Source organism: Simochromis diagramma, unplaced genomic scaffold (genome assembly GCF_900408965.1).
Source record: "Simochromis diagramma unplaced genomic scaffold, fSimDia1.1 OVJJ01000216.1, whole genome shotgun sequence".
NCBI lineage: Eukaryota > Metazoa > Chordata > Actinopteri > Cichliformes > Cichlidae > Simochromis > Simochromis diagramma.
Genome location: NW_024386883.1, coordinates 1749986 through 1774075, shown reverse-complemented (window position 1 = coordinate 1774075; position 24090 = coordinate 1749986). Strand labels below are relative to the sequence as shown.

Below are 24090 nucleotides of genomic sequence, written 5' to 3'. Positions count from 1 at the left end.
TTTTTGTTTAATATGTGGTTATTGTTTTTTATGGCTATCCTTTAACTGGAAAGCACTTTGGTAACTATGTTTTAAAGTGCTCTATAAATAAAGTTGGATTGGATTGGACTGGATAATAACTCAATGGGTACAAATGATCATGAAAACAAGTAAGCTAAGGTCCACCAATTGCTTTGCAGCTTGATGATCGGGGCACGTTTTGAATTTATTATAATTATTTTATATACCTTAATATTTTCCATCACACGTGTCACATATAATCAGTAATTGATTCGGACTGTCTTTTGTCCACTGGTGTTCAAAAGTGCTTTAAATCAGCCTCTTGCACTTTAATAAATAAAGGGGTCTCTCTCTCTCTCTTTGTTTAAACCCCAAACTGACATTTATGAGATTTATGAAAACCCCACAGCCGGTGACCACCACAAACCTGGACGTGAGGAGGCAAAACTGTAGCAGCAGGTAGATGAAAGAAAGAGAAGTCTCCGTAATGAGTGGAGTATGAGCGCACAGAGATACGGACTCCTTTAATTAAGCTGCGGACCGAGCAGAGAAGAGCAGGCGTCCTCTCACAGGAGCTCCACTCGCTTCGTGCTAGCACGATGTGATGAAAAACCACTTGTCAGTCGCAAACAAATGGTGAAGCAATAGCTTAACACACGTTGTAAGTTGCGGTTATATCGGGTTGTGTGCATGCACTGTGGTTTAAACGCTGTCCTGCGCGGTCAGTCGGCGCTTTTGCGGCGTTTCAGAACAACATAAAGAGACAGTTATGTTAGCTAGCTAAGAGTGTCTGAGCTCTGTGTGAGTGTTAGCACTGAGGGAGGTGTTTGCGATTATGAAAGATGCAAATGTGTCCGAGTTACTGAATTGTTGGGGTCATAGGTTGACAGAGGAAATATAAGCTCTAGCATTATTCATGTGAAGGTTAAGGGTGGGCTAGCTCTTTATTCGTTAGCTAACATTAGCAAAGTGGAATGGTAGCCTGTGTGTTGTCCAGGCCTTTTAAACACGTTTATTTGCTCCAGATGGACCTGACCAGCTTCTCTGTTTAAGTAGTGCATGTTTATTGTTCAAAGAGCCTCTTAGTTTAATGCACTTCATCTTCTTGGCTTTAACTATCAAACTTAAGGGTTGTAAACACTCCAGTGTCCACCCCCCTGGTACCATAGGTTAGCACTGTGTGTGGTTATTGATGAGTAGCACTAGTTTTTTCTATGCCTGTGTGTTGTTTATTTTATTTGGCGATTAATACTCTGTGTTTTTCTCCTTTAATAGTCTGTATCCAATATCTTACCAAAGAAAGGATGCCATAAGTGACACTAAATCGGTAAGATGACTCAACAGAAGACAGAGATTTCTATTGCTTTGCCCTTCAGTGCATGTCTGCTGCTGTGGGCTCTTCCTCCCACTGGATCAGGGAGCTCTCTTAAGATTTACTGTTATTATCAAAGCATGAAAATGCTACAAGAAAGTGCTAGCTCTACAATTGCTTCTGTGCTACCAATTGAAAGGCATTTTAACATGAACTTTTCCACCCTTGTGTATTATTATGTACTGCTTGCAGCTTGAGCATGGCAGATAGAAAGGGGAAACCAGCAGCTCCACTGAAAACACTCACAAAGAAGGAACAAGAGGAGCTCAAAAAAAAGGTGCAGGGGGTTTGCGATGTAACATTTAGATACGATGGAGAGTGTTTTTTGAATGTTTGGCGGAAATAAAACCTTATTAAGATCATATGGTAATGAATTAATACAAATAGTGTTTCCTTGTATGTCTAGGAGGAAGAAAAAGCAGCAGAGGTGTTTGAAGAATTTCTGGCTTCATTTGAGACCAGCGAGAAAAGCAGAGTGAAAACTTTTGTCCGTGGAGGTATTGTGAATGCGACTAAAGGTGAGCAGCGAGGGTTTTCACAAGCATCATGATGTGATTTAGCGACATTGCAGTTATGTTCCTTTTGTTCAGCAGTGGGATGTCAGGACCAAGCCTGATTGCAAGTTGCATGTTTAAAATAATAATAATAATGAACTGAGTGCCTGACTCAGCAGTGAAATAGTTCACCATCTTCATTTTTAAGGGCCACATGTTTGTGATGGTTTAATAAAATTCAGAGACTCTGTGAACTCTGGGAGAACTGCACTATAGGATTATTTATAGTTGAACATAGTTGCTCAACGTATTGTTATATGAACAAACATCTCATTTAGTTCACTTGTGAGTGAGTTTATATGAATTGTTTTTGGAACCAGTGCCACTTTCTGTCCGAATGGTGTTCAGGGTCAAGTCATAACAATGAAAGCGTTTACATAAATAAGCCGGATCAGTATTCGAGGGTTGTCTTAATCTTTGCAGAGGAGGAAGCAGCAGAGGTCAAGAAAAGTAAGCTCTACCAACCTGCTACCAAGTTTGTCCACGTGTCCCAGCATGTCTCACCATCAGCTGAAAGCAAAAAGTCTGTAAGTTTATTCATTTTTTTATTTTGGATCAAATGCATAATATCTGATTAAGTATTAATGTAAAAATACGGTCCTATTAGCCTTAGCTTTCAGTGTTTGAACGTTTTTAATAACCAGCTGTTTGTTTGATAGACCTTTAAAAAAAAGGCAGAAGAGAAAAAGAAGAGTAATCTCGAACTATTCAAGGAAGAACTTAAGCTGTAAGTTGATTTTGTTTTTTTAATTTATTTTTCAAAAATGTGCTAGAAATCATGTTTCTGTGAAATACGTTTATCTTCTTGGGACATGTAAATCTGTTTTCATGTGTGGGGATACAGAATACAAGAAGAGCGTGAGGAGAGACATAAAAGGAAGAAAACTGACTCCGGTGGAGGACATTATGGAGATCTGGACACGCCTTTATCAGGACGATCAAGTAAAACCCCTCCTTTGATATTACTGTTGTTGTTAGTTGAATCAATTTGGTAACCTTTTAATTGACCTAACATCAAGCCCTTTTTCACCCTACAGCGTTATATGATGACCTGACAGTGCCAACCACCACTAATCTCTACATTAACTGCATAAGTCCAAAGGTAAAGGTCCACACAGACTTGCATAGGTTCAACATATTGCTTACGTACGACCCCCCGCTTTAAATTTCTACTACTTTTCAGATGAATGAAGAAATGCTCTGTAAAGAGTTTTGTAAGTATGGTCCCCTGGCCAGTGTGAAGATTATGTGGCCCCGAACAGACGAGGAGCGCTGCAGAACCTCTAACAGAGCATTCGTGGCCTTCATGACACGGAAAGATGCGGAGAGAGCCTTGGCTGCACTAGATGGTACAGGTGACTCTTAAAAATACCCCTGTTACATATCACAGCTGTTTTTCTCACAGCACAATGAAATATGGTTTGCTTTGTAGGTAAAGTGATTATGGGGTTTGAGATGAAGCTGGGATGGGGCAAACCAGCTCGCATCCCACCTCAGCCACTCTACACGCCGGTGGGAGTGAGAGTCACACCGCCGCCGCCGTCCGGCCTGCCTTTCAATGCTCAGCCCAGGGATCGCTTCCGCAATGACTTCACCAAGCCGCTGGGCATGTCTAAAAAAGAGCTTGACAAGGTAAAATCTCATCCACAAGTAATTGGTGTTAACTGCATTTGTATGGTGATGTAATGAATTAGGAATAAGAGTGTGACAATTAAAGGAAAACTGTTTCTTTAAAGACCTGCAGATTTATCAGTATTATTATTATTATTATTATTATTATTATTATTATTATTATTTATTGTGGAAAGGCCTGCTGTTGATCTAAGTTTGGAAACTATAGCTAGTGACCAAGTCAGGGTAAATTTGTGCTTTGAAAAGTTATTTGTCACAGTTATTTACTCGAATCAGCTCAGCTTGTATAGATTGTGTAGTATTTTACAATAGTTCATTGGAGTCCTACAGCTGTGTCACCCTATCTCTTTTCACTCACCGTTAATACTGTCATCGTTTTCTATGCTGTATGTATCCTGCAGTGTTTCATCTGTACAAGTGCTCACGTTTTAACGTTTTCACTATTTGGTTTGACTTCACAAACAGACTCTGTCCGAAGCCGTAGTCAAAGTGGTTATCCCAACCGAAAGGTATACACACTCTTCTTACTATGACTGCCCAGCTGTTGTAACACAAGTGTTATAAGCGAGAGGCTGTGGTGCACTGTTCTTTTATCCAGATGTGTTGTTTGTGGCAGGAAGTCTCAGGTCTTAGGGCTGTTAGAAATACACTTGGCATCCCACAGTTGTTTTACAGTTGCTGTAAGTGGGTGGATACTTTGACATCTGCAACTTGTTGGAGGTGTGACTCTGCCCGTGATGATAAAAATCTAAATTTGGTCACGTTCCCCTCTCCTTGGGAAGCAGTAAACCATTTCCAGCAGAGCTGCTGTTTTTAGAAGGCTACATGCTCAGGCGTGTTCTGACCATTTGCAGTTACAGTGAAGACTGTTGTTGTGGCCAAAAAACACAGTTGCCTCATCAGTGTGCTGCACAGTTCCCCCCCCCCCAACAGTACATGGGCACAATCCACAGTGCATAAAACCTATCAGTGATTAAAACTGCTGCTGCTTTTGGTTGCTCTCGTTCACAAGGGGTCAGCACAGCAGATAGCCCAGATGACCTAAATAAGACCCTTCAGGTTTGGCTGCCTGAGACCCAGCTCTCATCTCCAACATGATGAGACGTAAATCCATTCTCTTTGCACAAGGTTGAGCTTCATTGCAGGTGGTCACCTGTATGTGGTCAGACCAGGCCTTCTGTAGATTGAGCGACACTGGAAGCAGTCCAGAGCTGCAGAGCAATCTCGAAAGGGGTAGATGGGCCAATTTTGAATTAAGCCTGGTGTTTGCTTTTTAAGGGCAGAGTTGCAGAACTTTTGGATAATTCCTCACACATGTCAAATGTCATGGCTTGAGGTTTACATGCAATTCTTGTTTCAGTTTATTAAAAATCCATCAAAACTCATCTTGTTCCCACCATGTCATTCAGTTGTCAGCTAGTTTTTCTGTTAAATACTTAATTGCAATTGTTGTAAATATCCGTTGGTATCTGTATTTTAAACCCTGGATTTCCCATGGGTAGGCTGAGACACTGCAGACGATACAGCTAGAAGGCATGTTGATTTTTCTCAAGTCAGATGTCAGTAGAGTAGTACTTTTGTCATAAATCAAGCCAGCTGCTCCTTCAGGTCATAGTAGAGTAATATGTGAGTGTAACTATAGTGGCAGACATAACTGCATGAACACAGTCTACACTGATCAAGTTCAAACAGGTTTCAGGTCTGCAGCCCCAATCCAAAGTAACCACTGGATACATCTTTTTCAGACATTTTAGACAGTAAGATTTTTACAGGATGTCATAAATTTGGCAACCCTGACAACTAAAACACAGTAATAAATTACTGTTTTTTTTCTTCTCAAAGCTTTGCATGAGTCAAATATAGCAAGACATCAGGATTCTTGCGTATTTGGCATCTTGAAGCTTCATGATTAATGTTAAACTTTGGATTGGGGCTTTGCAACATGAGCCATGAAAAGTTATTGTGATTGTGTCATTTCTTCTCCATTCTTACATTCAGTTATCGGGAAAAAAGACAGGCCCACACGTGTGGTTTTCCTATTATATTTGGGCATGCATAAGCACAGTATATCTTGATTTAGAGTGAGCAGCATTTAGTCTGCCAATAATATTCATGGGCCTTTTACTGTTAGAGATGCTTGAGTGTGCATTATGAGTTTTAATCTTAAACCTGGCTCTGATGCGCCTCTCTGTCCCCACAGGAATCTGTTATTCCTTATTCACAGGATGATAGAGTTTGTGGTGCGTGAAGGTCCAGTGTTTGAAGCCATAATCATGAATAAAGAGAAAAACAACCCACATTACAGGTATGTTTGCAGCACTTGGGCCCGTGTTGGTGTTAAGTTGAGAGAAAATTGCATCGTGTTTGATTTATCTGTTATTGTCTCAGATTCCTTTTTGACAACAAAAGCCAAGATCATGTGTACTATCGCTGGAAGCTTTTCTCCATTCTTCAGGTATTCTGTTTCTGCAAAACCTTGTTTCTGAACAGTTACCGGAAGTAACGGGGTCATGTGGATTTAAATCATCTTTTCTTTTTTTTTTAAAATTTGTCTGGTTTTCATCCGTACCTCAGGGAGAGTCCCCAACAGAGTGGAGGACGACAGATTTTCGCATGTTCCGCGGAGGCTCTTTGTGGAGACCACCTTCTTTAAACAGCTACTCTCAGAGAAGTGAAGAAAGGCAAGAGGAAGAAGATGATGTTTCCCATGAGGAGGAGGTGAAGAAAGGGCAACTCCGAGCCGAGTAAGTCATCTAGCGGTCACGGCGACATTTATTTACGCTTGTAACTTCAGTTAAACTGAACGAACATGACTCTTCCGTAAACATCTTTCAGGCACAGACAGAGGCTGGAGATGTTGCTTAAGGAGCTCGCTGCTGGGAGAGAAGACATTGCCAATGCCATGATGTTCTGTCTTGACCGAGCGGACGCAGCAGAGGAAGTAGTGGGACATGTCTCCGATTCCTTCTCCTCGCTCCAGACGTCCCTTCAGAAGAAGGCAGTTTGCTTCCTTATATCTTTATATAACACGTGTTACACAGAATCTCTGTAAAGCTACAATAACCAGGTCATATTGAAATTTTCTGTCCACTTCAATCTCACAGATCGCCAGATTGTACCTTGTGTCAGACATCTTGCACAATTCATGTGCCAAAGTAGCCGGTGCCTCGTATTACCGGAAATAGTAAGAGACTTTCCCTAAGTTTGGCCTGAGCACTCTGATCGCATTTTATTTCAGCTTTGTCTGACCATCTTAAAGTTTTCCCCTCATCTTTCCAGTTTTGAAGCAAAGCTGCCACAGATCTTTGGAGATCTTAACGCAGCGCACAAAAACATACAAGCCAGGCTGCAGGCTGAGCTGTTTAAGGTAATCATGGAATCCGCTTGCCTTTCGCACAAGGACATTTACTAAAAATAGGACAACAAAACATTTTCATGTGCATATTATCTCTTTCTCTCCACAGCAAAAGGTCATGAGTTGTTTTCGAGCTTGGGAGGACTGGGCCATTTACCCACAGCCTTATCTAATCCACCTTCAGAATATCTTTCTCGGCTTTGCCAAAGCAGGGGAGGAGCTGGCAGAGATGGCAGAGGTTAGCTGAATTACTCCCCTTATTACTGCCTGTTGGTGATGCCATTTCAACAATATAGGCTCCCCTTCTTGTTGAAAAGTAAATGAACCTCGACATAAATGCATTTCCTTGTCTCTTTGTAGGAAGTATCCTGTGATATTGACGGTGCACCAATGGACAGCACACCTATAGATGGCATACCTTTGGACAGAGCTCCTGTGGATGACTTGGATGGCTGCCCTATGGGCTGGGACCCTCTGGATGGAGTCCCTGTTGATGACATAGACGGTGTTCCCTTAGGGGTCACCGCTGATGACATTGATGGGATGCCTTGTGAGTCCACAGCATATTAATAGTGTTCTCTTTTTTTTTTTTTTTTTTTTTTTTTTTTAAACAAAAAAAGTCAATCCACCCAGCTCATACATCAAAACACTGACGTCCTGAGTAACGAGTGCGCATCTCGATCTCAGCAGGAACAGATTTGTGCTGCATTTCTCAGTCATTAAAGAGCAAACTCACTGTTATCACGATCTAACTGGAAGCCTTTCAAGGATGACCTGTCCTTGTCCTAACCTTGTGGCTGTTTTATCTCCCCAGTGGATGAAGGCAGTGTTCCTGTCTCAAGTGTGCCTTTATCTAAGTGGGAGAAGACTACTGATACTGGGGTGTTTTCTCAAGGTAAGACTTGTCAGGATGTTACTGTATCATCAATCTGCCCAGATCATCGTGCTTATTGTTCTCTTATCTCTCATAGCAAAGACTGAATCTAAGTGGGACACTGTGGTGGAGCGAGACAGCGGCGATGAAGCAAACGTGAGGTAAGGCCCGAGTGTCTCGCCTCCTGTGTACATTTATAAAAAAAGAGAGACTGCAGTCAAATGGATCTCATGCCTGTCAACAGTGGCAACTCGCAAGACGAAGACTCGGAGAGTGACAGCAGTGCCGATTCCTCCAGTCTATCAAACTATGACAGTGCAGTTTTTCAAAGCTCGCTCAGAAGTTTTCAGATGTCTGAGAGCAAAAGGAAAAGGCTGAGAGAGCTAGAGGCAAGTGAAAAGTTGTTCAAAAGCATCTTTATATGAGTTAGATTTGCTGAAAACTGTGTACCTTTAGTTATTTAAAAAAAAAAAAAAGTCACACTTCAGGCAGGCATAAACTGTTTTAGTCCATACCTGATGCCTGTGAGTACCACCATCAGGCATGTTGGACAGTAAGTCAGATTGTAGTTGGTAAATGTTCAGAACTGATTTGCTTTCTCACTATAACACAGGTAAAGGTTATGAAGATCCAAGATGAGCTGGAGTCTGGCAAAAGGCCGAGGAAGTCTGGAATGAGCTTACAGCAACAAGTGGAGCACTACAGAAACAAACTGCTACAAAAGGTGGGTTGATGAGCCACTTGAATTAGTATAGCTTTAAAATTACATTGCACTGTGTTTTACCTGTGGAGGAATAAAAGGTGTTCAGATTTTTCTCCCCAAAAGAGCCCCACTTTAAGCAAAATACAAGTCACTCATGTATAATAGAAGCACATCCTCTAATAATGAACAGTGTAGTGGGGAGAAAAAAAAGAAACAAAATTAGTTCAAATTGGTCAGTACAGTTAAAATAATGATTTAGTGGCAGAGTTGTAAATGTTTGTCAATCTTGCACCATCTACTGGTAAGGAACTGTAGCTGCAGTTTAGTTTAACCTAGGTGCTGTTGGTTCTTGTTTGTGCACAATTTGCTTTGTGTGGCACGGTTCATAGTCACTACTAGAAATGTTGCTCTGTTGGGTATGTTATGTGTGGAGATCTCAAGAGGGGGGGAAAAAAAACTAGCAGAATTTGCTGGACTTGTGTTCTAATATAGCAGCTTCATTGCGTTTAAATAATTCTGCATTTTATTGCTTTTGCCCATGGACCAAAAAAGATAAGAGGTTTTAAAAAAAATTACTTGTTATAGAACCTCCTAGAAAGAAACTCCCATTAAACCTGACTGAGCTGATTAGGGAATTACATCTTTAGATAACTACAAATTAACAGGGATGTTTTTACTCTGTCCTGTAGGAGTTTGAAAAAGATGAAGAGAAGAATGAGAGATCAACATCAAAATCCAAAGAGAGGTCCAAGGACGACAGGAGGAGCAAAGAAAGGAGCAGAAAAAATGAGGATGGGGATAGAAGACGTAGTAATGACCCTGGACACCAGGCCCGAAAATCAAGGAGCATCTCTCCTTTAAAGTAAGTCAACTGTGATGCTTTTGCAGTAGCATCCATCCTGAGTGTTATCTTTAAAGTCAGTATTTTATGTTCTGTTTTGTTCAGGTCTCCCAAACGGTCCAAACGTTCCCGATCACCATCTCCGGACCACAAGGCAGGCAAATCCAGGTCACGGTCACCCCATCGCTCACACAAGAAAGCAAAGAAGAGCAAACATTGACTCAGCTCTGCAGTGCGTGCTCGTGTCCACAAAGTAACACAGTGCACTTCTGCAGCGCTCTTTCAAACAGACCAACACGTCTGCTCTGTCATAACTAAAACACTCCATGCAAGATTCAGTACACTTTTATATGATGAAGAATGAACACTGTAATTATATTTATTTTTGTTTTAATGTTTGGTTTAAAACAAACAAAACAAATGTCGCTGTAAAGTTCGAACGCTAAATAAATCACCTTTGGTGATGGAAGCGTGTGTGTGTGTGTGTGTAAGATGATTCATGAGAAAAAGCATCAAAATGTTAAGTTAATGACTTGTCGACAAGCACTCTTTTAGTTTGTGTGGATTTTTATTGAGGAAAGTAATAGAGCATTTGTTTACAAAAGCATTAAGTATGCAATGTTACACAGTAAATTTACACAACTGTTTTATAGAATGAAATGTGCTTTCATTGAACAAAGAAATGTATCAAAAGTACTTGACCCAATACTGGTTCTGAAACACAGATTTAAGATGCCCAGCCCCAATCATTAGTAGCCACACATCTCCTGCACTGAAAATTTTGTTATCTGCTGAAATGTCTGATAAAGTGAGAGGAAAGCTTTAGAAGTGTAATTTAGAAAGCAATCTAGACTCTGTAGGCACGAATATTTTGTAAATGACATTACAGTCCAGCTTTAGACACCTTGAGACAAATGCGTCTTAACACAAGACATGAAAATCTGCCCAACATCAGTGCCTTGCTTCTCTAAATTTCTTCTGAAATGTGGTAGCCAAAGAAAGCATAAGGTGCCCCATACTGTTACAGATAGTCTTCTAGCTATATTCAGCCCTGACCATACAGCCTGAAATGTACACGTGCGTATCTGAACAGATTTAGTTTCTGTTCACGCTTGACATGTCCAGATCTTTCGTTCAGACCAAACTGTTCACAGTTGTCTGGTATCAAAGATTAAAAACAAAAAGCGGTAAGGAACCTCACTTTGTCCATTTACAGTTTATTTATTCCACCTATTCCCTTTTATTTTAGGGTCCCTGTTTACCAAAAACCGCTACTACAGACAACTTTGTCTCAGTACCATTAGGTACTTAGTGACCTTACAAGGCTCTGAGACAAGCTGTCCTCAACCTTTAGGACTGATCACTGATAGACGGGCCTGAACCTGAAGAGCCAAGAGCCTCTAAAATGCTCAGTATTTTTTTACATTGATAAAAACCTTGATGGCTCCAGTGAAGTCAGCGGAGAGAAGAACTTCTGTGTGATCTGTCTTTAATGCTCCTGCAAAGAGAGCAAATGGCATTGCAAGTTTACGACACTGAACTGTGATGTTTTAAGAAATCTTGAGTCTTATGCAAATTAAAGGGGGCATACCTGAGGGTATCGTTTCAGAGTCTGTGGAGTCCAGGCTCTTACACTCTGCTTCTGGCTTCTCTGCACCACTCTCCTGTGGGACAATAAGGCCTGGGTGGGGTGCGAAGATGGCTGACGTAACCACAGCGTTGTGTGCTGAAAGAGAAAAACTCTTTAGTGGCGGCCCAATGGCTGCTTACATTAAACGGTGTTTGCCACTTAGCATAAACACAGTTACCTTTAATCCCTTCCCAGAAGTCATTGCGGTCCCGCCGTACAGATGTGAATTTACTCAAGTCATGGTAAGTGCTCCAGATGTATATGTACTTGTCCTCTGAGCCGCTTACAATGAAGGAGTAGTCGTGACTACAGGAAAAAGGCCAAACAGGTTTACTGCAACATACTGTGTCAATACAACAACAACAACAACAACAGAAAGAACTTTTGTCCATGCTTAAGGTTAGAAACTGACAAAAAACAAACAAACTAGAAGCAATGTACACCCTTACCTGAAGCTGGCCTTAATCTGGCTGCTACTGTTGACATAACCCTTGTACTTCATTGATAGAGACAAGTCCCTCAGGTCATAAAGGCGAATGCGGGAATCATTTGATGTCACCAAAATCTATGGGCAAAGGGTACAGTTCAACATTTGGCATTTCACAAGTCTTACAGACACGACTTGTTACACTGACGACTAGGGCTGCAGCTGTCGATTATTTTAGTAATCAAGTATTCCATCGATTAGTTGAATGAACCAGCGCCTATCAGCATTCTGAAGTTTGCCCTGGACTTCGATTCAAAATTTTGTGCTGTTGTGTAAAAACAAGACTTTAATTATTAACATCTACACCATCATAATGTTAACAGCAATTCAGCAAAACCCAACAGCTCCAGGTCAGTCCCTCAAAGTTTTACTGACCAATATCTTTAAATATTAAGATAATATTTTATTTCTCTTTATATATTTTTTTTTATTCTCTTTAAATCTGAAAAATTAAGCTATGAAAGCCTTGAAATAAAGATGGTCTAGTAAACCGCAGTTTACCAAGCCCTATTGACAACCCACCGCAGACGTATTTGTAGTGATGGCCAGCTGTTACCTTATTTTCTCCAGGCAGAGGTTCAATGCCAGTGATCTTGCGTCCCACTTTGTTCCTTCCTCTGGTGGACCGCACATGAATTTGCGTGTGGTATTTCAGACGCTAAAAACAAGGTGCAAACAGAAAAATGCATTTGCTTCATATTTGAATGGATGTGTTCATGAAAAAAAGTACTATAAAGAAATAATTAAACCATGTATTGGCTGGATGAAGCAATATATGTGTATACCTCTGTGTCATAGAAGATACATCGACCATCATAGGTGCCAATCACTGCATATTTCCCATTTTGGCAGAAGTTGGCAGCGGTGATGAGCCGGGTTTGGCCATCCACCTCATTCCACAAAGCCACCTTCTTATCTGGAATGTTCCAGAGCCGTAGTTTTCCATCTAGAGAGCCGCTTAAAAAGTACCTGTCATCCTGGGTAACAAGGAAAAGAAAGAAAGAAAAAAAAGTACTATGAATAGAGTCTGAGACAAAATAATAGATGTATGATTTGCGCTGAGAGCAGTAATGCAAGGTGACTTAACGTACCCTGGGATGGAAAGCAATGGCTGTGACAAAATCAATGTGCTGAAAGCAGCAGAGACACTCTCGCCTGGATATGTGCCATAACCTGACTGTTTTATCCATGGAAGAGGAGAGCAGGAAAAAGTTCTAGACAAAAATTTTTTTTGGAAAAGATGAGACAAGAGAGAAGAAAATGTGTGGGGGTAGAAAAACTTAACAGGGTGCTTTAATCACCTTTGACCAGGATAAGTCCAACAGATCAGCCGTGTGACCCTTGTACTTGCAGAAAGGGACTTGACGGAAAGGGGCATTTCTATCTTCCGTGTCTGGGTCCTCTGGAATACAACTCGCCTACAATAAAAATGTCACTTAGGTACACATCTGGAACAAAAATGGCTTAAAAATGTCTGATTTTTGTGTTAGTGTCATCACTCACCCCAGTCTCAGTGTCAGATTTAGAAGAACATAAACTTTCCTGAGAAGGAGAAGGTGACACTCGACCTGGAGAAGAAAAAACAAAGGAAGGTTTCTCTAACAAGAACTTGAACATCTTCTGGAAAAGTCTTGAGTCTTAATTTCTTTATATTTGGCTAGGAAAATGTTAAATAGGTGTAACAAACTATTTACTAAAGCATGTGTAAACATACATCAGATGCAGTATATAGGGCAAAAACAGAGTTGGCAGCTTGAGAAGCTTTCTGCTCATTTCTTTAAGTAGTCTTCAGGAATGGTTCTGCAGGCCTCTTGAAGGACATTCAAAGCTGACTGATAGTGTTTCACTCCGTTCTTCTATCCAAATATGCTTTGTTACACTGACTGCCACATGTTCAGAAATATATGTCAAAATCTGATTTTTCTGCATTCAAAATTTCTTCACTTTTGATCTCCAGTAGCACTGGCCGCATCCTCGTTGTGCAACCCCTTTCCTGATCCCTTCCATATATACACTGACAACTTAAACCAGAAATGCCAAATTTGGATCCATCACTCCATGAGACCTGCTGTCACTGATTTTCAGCCCAGTTTCTGTGTAACTTGGCTTACCTCAGGCTTTTCTCCCTATTCTCCTTCCTTAAGAATGGCTTCTTGACAGCCAACCTTTCATTGAGACCATTTCTGATGAGGCTTCAGTGAACAGGCGATGGACCAGCACAAGGTCCTGCATCTTTCAGGTCCTTTGCTTGACCTTTTCCTATTTCTTACTGGGGATTTATGCTTCAGTGGGAAATCTATGCCATAGCTACATTGTAACCACAAACCCCTCTGAAAGCCTAAGGTGTAACCTGATGTGCACCTCCCTAGAAATGTAGCTACATATCAGGGAAACACAGTCTGTTTAGAGTCCCTGTATGCATTTCCAGCTACCTTTTTGCCAGGGCTTTTGAATTTATCACTGAGAGAATACCCATCATCATGTCAGTATAATAAAAAAATAATCATAGCATCAATATAATAAACACTCACAAATGTCAGCAGATTCCTGGAGGGAGATTGCTGAAACTATTGGTTCCATACTATAAATTTAAAAACGTTTCTTTGCTATCCATCCATCCATCCATCCATCCATCCATTCGCTTCCGCTTATCCTTTTCAGGGTCGCGGGGGGCGCTGGAGCCTATCCCAGCTGTCATAGGGCGAGAGGCGGGGTACGCCCTGGACAGGTCACCAGTCTGTCGCAGGGCCAACACACAGGAACAGACAAACCATTCGCGCTCACATTCACTCGCACATTCACACCTAATGGCAATTTGGATTTTCCAATTAACCTATCCCCACAAGCTGCATGTCTTTGGACGGTGGGAGGAAGCCGGAGTACCTGGAGGGAACCCACGCAAACACAGGGAGAACATGCAAACTCCACACAGAAAGACCCCGGCCTGATGTTGGAATTGAACTCAGGACCTTCTTGCTGTGCGGCAACAGTGCTAACCACCGTTCCACCGTGCTGCCCGTTTCTATGTTGTCTGTAATAGATCAGAGAGCCTCAAGACGCCTTTATAAAAAAAAAAAAAAAAAGGCTCCTTCAAAGAAAAATGACAGGCAGCTGAATTCTTTTTTTTTTTTTTCCCCATATAATCAATTATCATACAAATAAAAAAAGAAATCAAATATGTTGCTAATGCGCTTACCTTCAGTATTGTACTTTAATCTCATATTATTGAAGTAATCAAACGCTGTTTTCAGGACCCAAATGCGAACCACGTTATCTTGGCCCGCAGTTGCCAGCAGCCTCCCGCAGTGAGAAAACTTCATTGTCCAAACGGCCCCCTTAAAAAAAAAACAACAACAAAAAAAAAAAACCAAGCAAACAAAGATCTCTTAATACAAGCATGTAGTAGCACACAGTGTGTCAGTGCATAAAATAACATTGTACAATAATCCCACCATGTGCTCTCCACTGAGGTCCTGCACAACCTTAATCTGGTCAAAGTCAAAGGGACCCTTGAAGCTATGCGCTGCCTTGAACTTGGCCGGCCTCGTGTAAGGCATACCCTCATCGTCGCTCGATGATGGATCATCCTGATCTGTATGGAAGACTGAGCGTAGGATAAACAAAAGTGTATCAGGGTCATTTCACAAGCCTGTGTTGGCATTTGGGATATTCTTAAAGTCGGAGCCGTTATGCTCATTACTAGGTCCGTATTTTTGCACTCTTGGACTCATAGAGGTTCTGTGCTCACAGTCAGAGCTCTAATAGTGAACACGTACAACTGAGACAGAGTCAAAGACTATTTATCTTCTTGTGTTCAAGCAAACTGTATTTTTAATGCATTTTTTTCTTTATGGTGCTTAAAAAAAAAAAAAAGCACACACTAAAAACGGTGTGTGCACACAACTTGTTATACCGACAACTAGGGTTGTAGTTGGACAGGACATTTTCTTGTAATGTTTAGTAAGTTAGCAACAGAAACATGAATATAAGCTGTATGGTTTAAAAAAAAAAAAAAAATACAACTGCCTCTGCACAACATCCTTTCACTTCTGTCTCTTTTTTTTTTACCTTCATCACGAACACTTTTCACTTTGTTGACTGCCTTCTCTCCGTACTCCTCAGCCAGATGCTTGGCCTTCTTCACCGACTTGCCGAGGAATTTTTTTAACTGGGTCCTGGTCAGAAATACCAACAAACCATTAATATACTTTAAATTAGATGATGTTGTGAAAGAGGGAAATACACTAAGTTTCAGCAAAAGGCAACCAAAAACCACTAGTCCTTACGTTCTCTGTTTTAGTTTTCCACCGTCTGTGTCTGTCATTGGAGTCTGAGTCTTCTCATCATCATCTGACTGTGCTGCATCATTCCTGCAAAGCCAAAAATATATCAGCGTCGTCTCGAAACTTTACCAGGTTCTTGTTTTAGATGATAAAGCTTAACCATGTTTTCCATGGGAAACTTATGTGAGCAATATCAGTGCAACCCATTGTAATCAACTTATTCCCTCAACAGGGAAAACCTTTTCTGGGAATCTGATCTGAAGGTCAAGTGTTTGGCTTCACCCTAATCTTTCCCTCATTGACTTGTTTAATAAGCTGTGATTTGAACAGTTTTAAATTAAATTTGACAACAGCAACATGAGCTAACCCACGTAAATAATGTTCTGCTTACGTGATGTACTCCTTGGTCCTCCTCATAATGTGCAGAGTGAGAGGGTTGATCCCAGCAGGAAGTTTCTCCTCCGCCTGAATTAGAGGAATTTCTTCCCCAGTGTCTAAATTCTTGATCATCACACTGGCCAAGATTTCCTGTTTTAAGATGCCCACAAGCATATTTTTGTTGCAAAGACGACCGGTGCCAGGAATGTGTCGATTTTAGGTTGTGGCTTGGACTCAAGCACACACAAAAACTGACTCTTACTTCATCTGTCAGTTCTCTGCCAGAATTTGACCGAGGACGTTGAGGGCCTGGGGTCTGTCCTCCGCTCTGAGATGAGGTCTGTTCATCTTCATTTTCCTAAAAATAAATAATAAAAATAATAAATAAAAAAAATAGAAATTACTGCACAATATTTAAATTCCTTTTTTAGCACCAAAAAGAGGTCTGAGCCTCACTCACCTGTGCTGTCACCACCTTGTCTCCACTGGTAGCACTGGCCAGATCCAAGGAATGCTGCAGCTCTTTGGTTAGACTCCTCACAGTGCTGCCAGGAGACAGGAGGCCTGATGGCTCCAGAGAATCACTGCAGACCACACTGACAGCAGACACTGGAAAAATCACGCAACACAACAAAAAAACTTTATAAGAAAAACCGGTCTTCTTTTTCTGTCTGCTTTATGTTAGTGTGATTCATATGATGTGGGAGATAAGTACTAGGGGTGCAACGATACTCGTATCGATATTGAACCGTTCGATACAGTGCTTTCGGTTCGGTACGCATATGTATCGAACAATACAAAATTTGTAATTTATTTTATCAACTTTCCTTCTGACGATGCTGTCTGTGTTGAGCGCTCAGTGAATCTGCGTTCGACTACTCCGCCTAGGCTGCACTGTCGAGCGCAGATCCACTGAGCGTTCAACACAGACAGCATGTCAGAAGAGCGCAGGGCAAGCTAGCGAGACAGAAGTTAAGCTCTCTCCTTGCAACATGGCAAATTGAACCTCCCCCACCCTCATTCAGATCTGGCGTTTGGAATTATTTTGGTTTTCATGTGACGTATGACCCTGAAGGTAAGCGCGTCATGGACTAAAGTAAAACAGTATGTTGGATGTGCCATGCAATGCTCAATTACATGGGTGGGAACTAGTGTGTTAGCGCAGTTAGCTCGTTAACGTGTTGGCCGTCTAGCCCCAAGCACGGGGCGATCAGGGGTAGCTCGTTAACGGAGATTTGCCGTGTTGTGGCGTTAATGTCATTTCAACGAGATTTACGCTGACAGCACTAGTGGGAACACAACGAATATGACTGCACATTTACGCCGACATCATCCTAGTGCAAAGACAAGTGGAAGCAGACAAAAACAACAAGCATGCATGCTACAAACTTTACCCGAGTCATTTAGACAGCCGTTAGCACATGATTCTCCTTATGGGGACCTGATATGTTTAATATTGTGGCGAGCTCAGACAAGGAGGAGACGGAGGTGTCGTTTGGTCTTGCTTCCCGTGAGCTAGCCAGGGAGCACAGCCGTTTATTGACATCTGCAGAAGAACACTGTCGCTAGCTAACTGCTCAGCGCGGCAACCGCACAGCAACAACAACAACACACAGGGCGCCCTCTGACTCCGGAAGGACACACCGTCGCAGCGAGAGGGCGTCACCCGTCACTATGGCAACATAAACAAAACATAACTGTACAAACAGAACCCCGAACAGCCCTGACCCGCTACAATATGCTGCTGAGAATATAGCCCAGAAGAAGCCTATAGTATTGCTTTTATTTTGGAAAGAGCCATTTCTCTGTAATAAACTCTCTTTTCCAAAGATGAGTGATTCCTCAATCAGATACAGGGCTTGCAAAATCGCTAGCCCGACGTCCCGGGGCTGGCGATTTTTCCCCAGTCGGGCTACCAAAATCTATCTCTGCCCTGCCCGTCGGGCTATTGTAGGAAGGAAAAATCTATGTCAATGCTTTTGCATTCTTTCGGAATTGTAGCTGGGTAATTATGTCATTAGCATCGGTGAGCCACTGTCAATATGTGACATATTGAAATCGCGTTTGAATTTGCGCTTGTTTTTTGCTTTCGCTTTGCAATCGCGCCAACTGTGTATAGAGAGCGACAGCACTGATTGGTGAGTGATGATAATTTGCGCACCAATTCCTCTGACATCGTCTTATCAATCGTTAGCTTACTATGCAAACATGACAAGTGAAATCTCCCGCAGCAAGCTTAAACATGTGAGAGGTTGATTGTGCAGAGAATCGCTGACCGTTATATGTGTGTGTGTGTGTAAAAGCAGCAGGATATATATTTTAGTTCTGCTGAGCCAAATAAGACAGGTCAGGGTGAAGAAGTGACAGCCAAAGAAAAGCTTACCACAAAACGGAAAAGTTATGACAAATCAGACTATAAGGCAAAAAGAAAGTGCAGCTTTATGGTTCCATGGACAAAAGAATTTCTGTGGCTGCAATATGACGAGCTATATAACCGGGGCTGCACATAAGTGGTCCGCAGGTGCGCATTCGCTGTCAAAATATATATAAAAAAAAAAAAACCGCACACAAGATATGAAGTTGCAACGCGTGTTTGCATACATAAGATTTTCTGGAGGACAGACATTTGTTTAGAACTCTTAAAGATGTCGAAGAAGCTCCTTTAAGCAATTACTTTGGTGTTCCTCCACCTCCAAAGAAATGTCAGAAGGAGTCCGAACCACAAAAGAAGCGCATATTCTCGGAAAAGTGGTTGCAGGAGGTGAGCTGGCTTCAAACAAATGATGAACGCACAGAGATGTGGTGCAGAATGTGCCGTGAAAATCCCACTCTAGCGGACAAAAACACTGCTTTTTATATGGACGCAAACGCGCGTTGCAACTTCTTATCTGGTGCGCGTCTTTTATTTTGACAGCGAATGCGCACATGCAGACCACTTATGTGCACCCGTGTAAATAACATAATGTTCTGCCGGGTGTGTTGTTGGTTTTCTCTCGATTTCTGAGTCGACAAGCGCCTTTGTTACTGGGACCAGTCATTTTAAGAAAGGCCCCCATTAGAACCCATGAGAAATGCAAGAAATGCATTATTGCTCAGTCTGCAATATCTTTCCCAGAACAAACACCAATTGCAAATAACATACTAAAAATAAACCTGAAAAATCTGTTTAGAACAGCGTACTATGTTGCAAAGAGTGAACTACCACTGGCAAAATTTAGCAGTCTTTGCAAACTTCAAAAAGCAAATGGCCTAGATCTTGGTTCCACTTGTCCTCTTACCCGTGACTTCAGTGGAAATTTCAAATTCAGGATCTGACACAGACTGATTCATGTCCTACACAGTTCTTACAAGTTCATAGAAATTTCTGTTCAATTAGAACCAAGTATTTGAGTTGATGATTGTAATTTTTATACAATGTTGTAATTTGTTTTTCAACAATTTTTTGATTAATGTTTTGTTTCCTTTACAATATTATACTTTAATGTATAATATTGTAAAGGAAACAAAACAGGAAACAAAACATCAATCAAAAAATTGCTCTCTTTTTTATTCGGGCTACTTAAATTTATTTTGGGCTGCCAAAAACTGAAGAGTCCCTGCCCGAAGGGCTACCAGGGATTTTGAAATTTTGAGAGCCCTGAGATATATTTATTTTTTTAATTACTTTTGTTTCAGCAACATTAAATTTAAAAACTGTACTTTTGAGTTAAAATATATATTTAGAATTTTAATAAATGACAAATTAAAAAGGCATGAACATTTTTTTTGTATCGAAAAAATATCGAACCGTGACACCAAAGTATCGAACCGAACCGAACCGTGAATTTTGTGTATCGTTGCACCCCTAATAAGTACATAGACATACATAAAAGATAAAGACATTTTAACACTTGTTTAGTAAAAGGTAACAGTTTAAAATCCCACACTGGATTGATGCAACACATTTGACATTGAGACCCATTAAAATCGCACTGTATTGCCTACCTTCCAGCCCACTTGGCCTAACACACTCCTGTGACTTCTTGGTAGGTAATTTCGGCCGAGATGGTGGCGGAGGTCTTGCAGGAGGACCCCCGCTTGGAGGGGGTGGGCGTGAGGGAGGAGGCTTCTTTGTGCTAGCTACAATGTCTGGCTCCACTGTGAACTGCTGAGGTTTTAAAGACCCAGAGGAGTCCGAGTCAGCTGGCCTGTCAGTCAAGGGAACCTGGTCTAAGATGTCAGCCGGTCTTGGCTCCTGACCACCTTCTGCAACCGCAACAGACAGGCTGGGCTGACTCTGTCCTATAGTGCTGGTGATGTCTGGAGGCTGAACATGTTCTTGTGAGCCAGCTGATGGCCCTGGGAGACCTGTGGGCTCGAGAGCAGGTATAGAGCACTCGCCGTTTGATACTATGCTATTCCGTTGTTCCTCTGGCCTCTCGACAAGCTGGGGTTCAACAGCTGGCACAGCCAGCTCCCCAGGGAGCCTGTCACCATTATTCTGCTCATTTGGCTCTGCTGCTACATCAACATGCAGCTGATCTAACAGCTGAGCCACCTCACCTACGTCTCCCTTTTGACTCTCTTCGATGATACTATCAATGATCTAAAAGAAGAGAAAACACAGTCGATTTAGCAATACAACATCTATTTTTTTACGTTATAGCTCATCTCTAAGAAAATGTGTTTCTCTTTGCACAGAACTTAAAACAAAACTCTAAACAAGGATGAGACTAGAGAAACATACCTGTAACGAATCATCTTGCTGAGTCTCAGAAGTGGCACAGCTCAAATCTTGTGCAACGTTTACTGAACTGTGCAAAAGCTGTTTCGAAAAAACAAACAAACATATAGACCATTTACCAACATGTACTTACAATACACACACACAGGAGAAATATCAACAGTAACATGACAGCTAAATTACAGTTATTCAGGCGTATCCACACAAATGGAAACCTAGAGATGAATTGTTTATCTATCTTATGATATTCATCAACACAGTCTTGGAGGTTATGTTATGTAATAATTCTTTGTTTACCTTTATATTAATTCCTTGTGTAACTGCCAGCTTATGATATAACAAATGGCTTTTCTAGATTGAAAGTAATGTCTACATCTTGTTACCACTCAAAATGTGTATACCGCTCTCCTATTTTGGTCCCATTTCCTGCATGGAGTGAGGTCAGGCGATTGTTGTCTTTAACGTTTGCATCACCTTGCAATAGCATATATATTATTTTTGTTTTTCCTTGCAATTATTTGTGCATTTCATTGCAGTAACTTGTTTTCTCTGACAACCTGCTTTGCATTCCTGATGATCCATTTGAAAAGTTTGGTTGTTTGTTGGCCCAGATCAGGTCTTCAGTGACAAATGTGTCATACTACCAACATACAGTAGCATTAAACTCTTATCCTGGACAGCTATCAGCATCATCTAACATGTAACTAACATCATAACAATGTTGGTTCAGAATCAAAATTGCAAATGACCAAACACATTGTCTGAGCATTCAGTTAGCATGAGGCAAGAAGTTATCTTCTTTAAAAACGCCATTAAAAACTATCACAAGAAAACCAACTAACCTAAATTTGGCATATGTAACTTAATAGCATATTTGTCATAATTCATAAAATAAAAAGGAAAATATTTGAAATGCCCACAATTTACTCCAGAAAGGATTTTTATATAAACAAAGGCATTTTTTTCTTTTTCCTCCGCATTCCAAAGCTATGACATGACAACAATGTGACTGGTCAGTTGCAATGTTCATCCTGGACAAACATTATAATAATGATGGATCAGGAGGAGGAACAACACCATCAGTACACACACACACACACACATACACACACACACACACACAGTGAATAATCAATGTTGCACCACTAAAACTTGTCACAGCCATAACTGTAAAAAACAAGTCTTGACAGCAACGATCTCTAACCCAACTCTGCAGTCATAAGTACATATACAGCTGAGGGTGTCCTGACTCTCACTGCTGTCACAACCAGCAGCAGTCTAGAATACCACATGACACCACATCATAAAACAGTAAAGCCTTTTACGATGAGTCAGATGAAATGCAAAATTTTTTTGCGAGGTCATGCAAAAAAAACAAAACAAAACAAAACATGCAAAGTAATGCAAAGTAATGCAAATTTCACTGAGAGGTAACATAAAGGTAGTCGTCAAAAAAACATTACATCGCCATGAGCTTGGAGGGGACCTTGTACAATTAGTACACAAAGGTGTTTAGGACCGGTATTGCTCATAGCCGTTTACACACGATCACCAAGGTATAGGAAAAAATCTGCACCTTTCATAGGGATAAACATGGATAAAGCAAGATTAATAAACATAACTGGAAAATGCATAGATCTCTATGTTTTTTGTTTTTTTACTGTAGTCACCCCTTCCCAAAGGTTATTCAGAGACAGGAAAACTATAGACAAGCTACAAACTAATAGTGTTTTATGTGTGTGTGCGTGCGCATATATATATATATGAATTTGAAAAATCAAAAAGTCACTATTTTGTTGCCATATTACTTTGAACTATAGAGTAATCATTCCAAGAGCAACTCAGCACAACCCGTGACACCTTGTTTCAACAGTGCCTAGATTTAAATAAACATACCTGAGGTGAAGGAATGACGAACTTTGCGGGAGACCTAAGAAACACAAAACACGTGGTTTAAAACTGATATAGGCTAAACTTATAAAGCAGAGGAAAAAAAACAAATACAACACAAAAATTTAACTTTTTATAATTTTACCTGTCACCTAAGCAGTTGAGACAATGAATTAAATAACTTTTACCCCATATATAACTTTTGAGCAGAAGAAATAATAGAAGCAACAGAGCACACACTTTAAACATTTACAGAGTGGTTCAGTAACCACTTGCTTTTAAGCAGACACAAAATGCACCTTTAAAAGTTACATTACATTATTAATCTCTAATCGAGCTGTCATACAGCGGATCATACAAAAATACTGTTTTGTAAGCTATTGCTACCTTCAGTCGGGTTTTTTTTTTTTTATTCCAACAAGCTATGTTTTGGATGAAAACTGTAAATTTGCATTGTGGTTTCAGCTTTGATAAGAAACCTGTTCCTTCAGTCCAAATCCTACTATCATCATGTGACTTGTGAGTGTTTTGAGGGTTAGACTCTCCTGTACCTGCACTGAATAGCTGGTGAACACAAGCACTGTATGACAGCATATAATTAATATTCGGCATCTAAATACAAAACAGACTGGGTCGTATTTTGCACACGGCACATGACCTGGCTTTGAAGCAGCTTGAGTTCATGCTTTTCATGAAAGAATGGCCATTTTGCAAATCTAACGTTAGCTGTCAATACTACGCTAGCTAGATATATATGAGACAAGACAAAAACAACCAATTTAACACAGTTTTCAAAAGTAATATTGGCAAAACGTCTTTTCTTACACTTGTGGAGACGGAGTAAAATTGGGGTCCTCTGGAGCATCATAGAATTCCTCCGTGTCACTTGTATCTGACGCCATGCTAACGTCAATGTAGTTCGCTAGCTAGCCTAGTTTCCAGGCAGCTGTGTATAAGCCTAACCTGCCAATGACTGAAAGGTATTACATATGCGCTTGTAACGTCCTCTATGTTAACACTGATATTCCATTGCCCGAGCCCGGGAGTCGTCAAATAACAACTTTCCGGTCCAACATTACGCTGCAGCTAACAAATGTAATCCTGTCGAACGACTAAGCAGCACTTAATGCTAACTAACCCTGACCCTCTTTTAGATCTATCTTGCACAAAGCACAGTATCGACCGAAAAAACCGCCACAAGCGAGTTTTTTGTTATGCTTTTTCACAACATTACACACTTGATAAGCTGTCAAGCTAACAGAACCAGAGAACCGCGTCATAAACAAACCAGCTACACAAGAAAATACATCCTAACGAAGCAAGGGAGGGGCACAGGCGCCCTCTTGTTTCTTCTTCTTTTTCAATGGC

At 40.9% G+C, this 24090-nt stretch overlaps 2 protein-coding genes across 6 annotated transcripts; one reads left to right on the top strand and one right to left on the bottom strand.

Moving 5' to 3' along the window:
* Window positions 1-326: 326 nt before the first annotated feature.
* zgc:163098 (uncharacterized protein LOC100037380 homolog) lies at window positions 327-9800 on the top strand. 5 transcript variants are annotated; one of them, XM_040032908.1, is made up of 25 exons: window positions 327-459; window positions 1276-1327; window positions 1565-1649; window positions 1779-1890; window positions 2350-2453; window positions 2586-2653; window positions 2771-2868; window positions 2964-3028; window positions 3110-3275; window positions 3359-3558; window positions 4024-4067; window positions 5759-5863; window positions 5947-6013; window positions 6133-6302; window positions 6394-6556; window positions 6663-6742; window positions 6838-6925; window positions 7023-7151; window positions 7274-7463; window positions 7728-7808; window positions 7885-7948; window positions 8032-8176; window positions 8401-8511; window positions 9180-9352; window positions 9437-9800. In XM_040032908.1, exons 3-25 carry the CDS (start codon window positions 1572-1574, stop codon window positions 9549-9551), a joined length of 2616 nt encoding a protein of 871 aa, XP_039888842.1. In that variant the 5' UTR covers window positions 327-459; window positions 1276-1327; window positions 1565-1571; the 3' UTR covers window positions 9552-9800. The 5 variants fall into 5 exon arrangements, with proteins under 5 accessions (XP_039888842.1, XP_039888841.1, XP_039888843.1 ...); XM_040032907.1 differs by lacking the exon at window positions 327-459 and adding an exon at window positions 502-661; XM_040032909.1 differs by lacking the exon at window positions 327-459 and adding an exon at window positions 508-636.
* An 80-nt stretch (window positions 9801-9880) lies between these two features.
* Window positions 9881-24078, bottom strand: wdr44 (WD repeat domain 44). Its single transcript, XM_040032906.1, has 20 exons — window positions 23548-24078; window positions 22729-22762; window positions 20836-20913; window positions 20094-20694; window positions 16570-16718; window positions 16372-16467; window positions 16123-16259; window positions 15735-15818; window positions 15517-15623; window positions 14901-15052; window positions 14645-14783; window positions 12952-13016; window positions 12750-12866; window positions 12540-12662; window positions 12234-12425; window positions 12005-12106; window positions 11411-11526; window positions 11140-11267; window positions 10923-11057; window positions 9881-10829 (listed from the first exon to the last, which is right to left on the bottom strand). Exons 1-20 carry the CDS (start codon window positions 23622-23624, stop codon window positions 10741-10743), a joined length of 2721 nt encoding a protein of 906 aa, XP_039888840.1. The 5' UTR covers window positions 23625-24078; the 3' UTR covers window positions 9881-10740.
* Between the last annotated feature and the right edge of the window lie 12 nt (window positions 24079-24090).